This window comes from Pygocentrus nattereri, chromosome 25 (genome assembly GCF_015220715.1).
Source record: "Pygocentrus nattereri isolate fPygNat1 chromosome 25, fPygNat1.pri, whole genome shotgun sequence".
Lineage (NCBI taxonomy): Eukaryota > Metazoa > Chordata > Actinopteri > Characiformes > Serrasalmidae > Pygocentrus > Pygocentrus nattereri.
The window spans coordinates 1,454,001-1,460,000 of record NC_051235.1 but is presented as its reverse complement, the minus strand read 5'-3'; the positions used below and the strand labels follow the sequence as shown (position 1 = coordinate 1,460,000).

Here is a 6,000-nt window from a genome sequence, read left to right as displayed (position 1 = left end):
CTCTGAAAGTTTATTTAAAGTTTATTTATTTAGTTTATTTTCAATAAAAAAGCAGAATTTGCTGCGTTCAGACATAAAACATGATTTTATGAGTCAGGGGAAAAGACTGGCAGACTTTTGGCCAGACGGTTATAAGAACAAAGCTCTGCCCACATAATTCCAGCAATAAGAGCAGAAGCTTCTCTTATAACATCTTCTAAAGGTATTAATGATGTATTTTAAGAATTCTATGAGAACCTGTATAGATCATCTGGTGCTTTAAATGAGTTATCAGTCCGAGGTTTTTTCTCAAACATAAATCTTCCAAATTCATCTTCTGATCAGGCGGCTCTTCTTGATGCACCAATAACCCAAGAAGAGGTTAAAACGGCCATTTTAGCCATGAATACAGGGAAATCACCAGGAACGGATGGGTTTCCCGTGGAGTACTCTAAAGAATATATTGATATAATTACTCCAATACTGACGAATGTGTTTCAGGAGGCTTTTCAAAGAGGCTCACTTCCACCATCTCTAAATGATGCACTCATCTCTCTGATACCTAAGAAAGGAAGAGATCATACAGATCCGGCTAATTTCAGACCAATCAGCCTCATCAATATAGATAGTAAAATATTGGCAGGTACTGCCCCCAAGGAAACAATCTTACCACACATTATACATACAGCCCAAGTAGGCTTTATAAAGGGTAGGTCTTCAACTGATAATTTGAGAAGATTCATGCACTTAATGTGGTTAAATGCCTCAGTGCCAGTGGCCGCCGTCTCGCCTGATGCTGAGAAGGCCTTCGATGGGGTCGAGTGGGCTTTCTTACACTCGGCCTTGGGGAGGTTTGGTTTTGGTTCTGGTTTTGCAAAATGGATAAAAATAATATACAGCAAACCTAAAGCGTCAGTTTTGACAAACGGACTTACTTCGCCTCTTTTTGATCTTATAGAGGAACTCGTCAGGGATGCCCCTTGTCGCCTCTTTTGTTTACAATTGCACTGGAACCCCTATCGGTGGCCATAAGAGCAAACCCTGCCATCAAAGGAGTGGATGGTGGTGGGAGTGAACATAAGCGAATGCTTTATGCTGATGATATGCTTTTGACTAGTGATCCCCAAAATTCTTTACCTGCACTAATGGACACTATTGATACATACTCTTAAGGGCAGTCGTGGGCTCGAGGTTGCAGGTTCGATCCCCTGAGCTGACAGCACATGACTGAGGTGTCCTCGAACAAGACATCTAACCCCCAACTGCTCCCTGGGCGCCGTGGATAGGGCTGCCCACTGCTCTGGGCAAGTGTGCTCACTGCCCCCTAGTGTGTATGTGGTGTTTCAATTCACAGATGGGTTAAATGTGGAAGTGAAATTTCCCTGTTTGTGGGATTAAAAAGTGTCACTTAACTAAGTTGTCTGGCTACCAAATCCGAGGCAATGCCTATATGTAAGCGTTGTCACCCACAAATAATAAAATAGTATAATTTGGATTAAGATGGATTCCTAAAGGCATGACTTATCTGGGCATTAAATTAACCTCGGAGCTAGGTGAGATGGCAACACTGAACTTTTCCTTCATGACATTAAAACAAACTTGGGTAAATGGCAAAAGTCTTTGGGGGAAGATAAATGTTATTAAAATGGTAATAGCACCACAATTGAACTATATATCTATGATGTTGCCTCTTAGTAAGCCTGATCCCAGAGAATTTCTATGGGCAGGGAGGAAGCCCAGATTTAAATGGAGTAAAATGTGTGCGTCCACAGAGAAGGGAGGGCTTGGTCTTCCAGATGTTAGGCTACATAGTTTGTCATTTGAAATGGCTAAGATAATCAACCACTGGAGGGGAACGGTCTGGTTTAGCATGGGCTAATATAGAGAAAAACCTGGCAGCACCATTCCATCCAATTAATGTGCTATCCCAATGTTTAAAAAGTAAAGGGAAAGACGTAAACCCAGTCACTAAGCATGAGGTCTGGGCAAAGGTTCATAAATTGCACAAGATTTCTCACAAACAACCTTATGCTTCACTCTGGTTCAACCCAGACGTGAAGACTGGGAGGCAGAAAGTGTTTTGGAAAAGATGGGTATACACATGATCTCTATAAAGAAGGGACCTTCATGTCATTTACTGAACTTGTCCAACAGTACAAGTTGCAAGAAAAAGGAGATTTCTGGAAATATTTAGAAATTAGGCATCAGTCAGAGAGACTAGATAACCCTTTTACTCATAAGGCGTCAATTTTTATAAAAACTCAATGTATTTCATTAGTAGACCTTAAGTGTGAAATTAATGAGGACATCTGGAGTCAAATAGCACAAAGTGGCAAATATGTCAGAGAAGAGGGAAATTTATCCAATATAAAGTTCTGCCCCGGTATTATTGGACACCTTTTAGGCTCTTCAAAATACGACTAACATATAGTAGTTCATGTTGGAAGTGTAAAAAAGAAATGGGAACCTTTTTCCATCTGATATGGGAATGCCCCTTGGTTGAACCATTTTGGCACAGTGTGCTGAAATCACTGGAGACATGGGTGGGAGTAGCTGTGCCTTTTGGGAGATAAAACAGAAATCCCAACTCTAACAAAAAGGGCATATTCAGTTCTGATGGTGGGGATAACCTCAGCCGCCAGAGTCGTATTAACACACTGGGAATCACCCACATGTCCAACACTCCAAGAGTGGAAAATCCTATGAGTGACACCACATCAAAGGGCAAAGGGCCTGTGGAACTGGGAATTTGGGATTATTTCATGAATCATCTCACTTCTGACTAACAGCATGATTATGAGACTAGAACTAACAGGTGTTTGTATATCTTATTTCACTTCATTGTTACTGAATTATTGGTATTTGTACAATTTGTATGTGCATATGTACTCTTTTTAAATATTTTTGACAGGGACTGCCTTAGCCCTAAAACAATGTGTCTTTTTTGATAACTGGCCTTCCTTCCTCTGTTTTATATATGATGTACCATACAAGCTTGTTTACTGTGTTTCAATAAAAATTAGAATTACAAAAAAAAAAAAGTTTCTGCCTATTCGACCTACAGCATCCTACATCTCTATGGGATTCGAGTCCAGCTCAAGTCTCTGAGGTACTTATTTGAGTCGAGTCTTTGAGATGCGAATCCGAGAATCTCAGAGACCCGGACTCGCGCCTCAGAGACTCGGACCCGGACTCGCACCTCAGAGACTCGGACCTGGACTCACACCTCAGAGACTCGGACCCGGACTCGCACCTCAGAGACTCAGACCCGGACTCGCACCTCAGAGACTCGGACCCGGACTCGCACCTCAGAGACTCGGACCCGGACTCGCACCTCAGAGACTCGGACCCGGAGCTCGTGTTGCGCCTCTCCCTGATGAAGGAACAACCTGGAATGTGTTGACAGACCTTTTCGTCCTACGAGCCAATCTGCGCATGCTTCGATTATAATTCCGTGGAACCACGTGACGTTTTTTAAACCTTTATCTCAGTCTTTAAACATCAAGCGTATATTCAGTCAGGTGGCTCATCGATTCCTCCTCAAAATTCCAACTTTTTTTTCGACCTTGTTTCAATATATTTAAATCTTAGATTATTAAATCTGCAATTTCACACCATTTTACTTCAATTATTATTTTTCAATAGAAACTCACTCCAGATATTAATTTTTTTAGAGCTAAATCTTGAGTAAAACACTACTTACAAACATTTAAACAGTGATTCCAAAATTCCAAATTTTGAAATTATGATTTCAAACATTGGAATTTGAACTGTGATACCAAATGCTTGAAAAGTGATTTTAAACTATTGAATTGTGATTCCAAACATTTCATCAGTGATTCCAAACTTTTGAAGATTGATTCCAATTATTATTATTTTTTATTATAATTCCGTGAATGTGATTCTGAACATTTTAACTGTGCTTCCAAACTTCCGAATGGTGAATTTTTTGGACGGTATTCGTTATTCCACTCACCAAATTCCCCCGGATGATTGTGTGCCTGTTTTTTCCGTCATAATCCACCACTTCAATGATGTCCAGGTACGTATCAGCCCAGTAGACCAGTTTTCTGACCAGGTCGAGGGTCAGCGCAGTGGGCTGCTCCATCCGGCTCTCCACGATCCGACCCCGCTCAGACCCGTCCAGGCCACAGCGCTCCAGCTTAGCCACACTTCCATAATCCGAGAAAAACAGCTTCCTGAAGAAAGAGAGCGAGACCTTAGAACAAATCAGCTCAGTTACGGCTCTTTAGGAAAAGATTCAGTGCAGCATGGAATCTCACTTCTCAATTACTCTGTTACCACAAGTTCAAATGGACTGATTTGCATATTTCATGAATATTCATGAATTTATCGTTTAAATTTTGGAATGTCAGTTGACTGGCATTCAGGTTGCCGTCCCTGGCAAAGCACCTCCACAGTTCAGTCTGAGAAGCTGGTTGATGATTTCCTGAAGTAATCAAACCCATCCAGTGGTGCTGAGGTCTGGACTCTGGGGCGGTCAGTCCATCGTCCAGCTTCTTTGTTTGGTGTGTCCGTCTCCTTTTCTCAGTGAGGTTCTTCTTGATCAGCTACACGTCCTTTCAGACCCACAGCGCTGAGTGGTCTTCTCACAGTGGAAGGATGGACAGAAACACCTGTGGATGTTTTCAGATCTGAAGCAGCTTGATCTTCTCCTCTCTCTCGGAGACCAAAGCTTTCAGTGCCGTTTATCTGATGGGGGCAGTTTTGGTGTCAACCAGTTCTTCCAGGTGGTTGTTCGGAGCCTCGTTTACGCTGTAGCTTTTAAATCCGTGTTTGAACTTGTATAGCTTACACTTGATGGCAGGTCTGAATAGAAACTGAGTGAATGAAGGGCGGTCTCTAATTTTGCTCAGCACTGTAGGTCAAATTCAAGAACTTTTATTAATCTCAGACCCCACTTAATATCTTCCTAACTGTGCACCAGCAAGGTGGAGATACAGGAGAGAGGTTTCCGATAAAGTGGCCAGGGAGTGTATGTTAAAAACTTTAAAACTTTAATTTCTCACACTGTGCAGAAGCTACAAGCCTTGCTCAGCAGAAAGCAGTCAAATAGAGCCCTGTTGCTCCAAGGACAGGAGACGGCTTCTCTTTAATGCATGAGACGGTTAATCCGCAATATATCAGCTGAACGATGGTGACGGAGCAGGTTTTAAAGCTGAGTGCAGTAACGCTCCTCGTCAGCCTGAAAGGCAGCAAGACAGCGGCTCAGAGCGACACGTACTCAGCACAGCTGGAACTAACAGCATAGAAACCAAAGCTACAGTCGGCTGCCGGGCGTTTATAGGCAGTTCACAGTTAACTGGATATTCTATTTTCAGCAGAGCAGCAATGCAGTCCACCTGAACAAACTGCATACAGTGCCAAGTCAGTTGCGAATCACTTCAAGACACATAATGATTATTTTTCAGCGCCAACATGGAAGCACATCGTAAGTGGTGGTCCTTTCATCAGGAAGCTCTTTCCCGGTGATGCCACAGCCATACGTAATGGCTAGTCCTAGACCCAGTCCCGTTTCTTATTTTTTCCCCTACCCCTTGTTTTCGAGTGTCACCCTAACCACTTGGAATGGAGTTACAAGGGGTAGTGGTTGAAATCTTGCCATACGAAATGGGACAAACCTCAAATTAAAAAAAAAAATAAAAGAGCATCATTATCAGCTACTAGCGCCGCTCTGTAGGCGACCCTGCCCGTCTGCAGGGACAGCAGAGGAGGGGAAAGTTCAGCTCCTCACTGCTGGGCTTTAGTTACATTTAGGGATCAGACGCCTTCAAAGAGGGGGGCAATTATTTATTATCACCCCCCCCTAATTCTTCAGTGATGTGAAGCTGAAGTCAGAGATTCTCCAGATTCTTGACGACCATAATTCACTGAAACGACATTAAACTAAGATAAAACAGTGGATATCATAGTTGATATTTTTAAATTCTCACATTTGTGGGTTTCTTTGGTCTCTTGTTCTCCGTCTCGCCAGTTTTTCCTTTTTTCTCATCTCTCTGT

The 6,000-nt window shown here is 42.4% G+C and overlaps 1 protein-coding gene across 1 annotated transcript in view; it reads right to left on the bottom strand.

The window, feature by feature from the left end:
- lrp1ba (low density lipoprotein receptor-related protein 1Ba) overlaps nucleotides 1–6,000 on the bottom strand; it is a 421,137-nt gene that overhangs the window by 303,954 nt on the left and 111,183 nt on the right. The window contains exon 8 of the mRNA XM_037534585.1: nucleotides 3,956–4,178. Coding sequence (XP_037390482.1) covers nucleotides 3,956–4,178 — 223 coding nt within the window. The remainder of the gene's footprint in view (nucleotides 1–3,955; nucleotides 4,179–6,000) is intronic.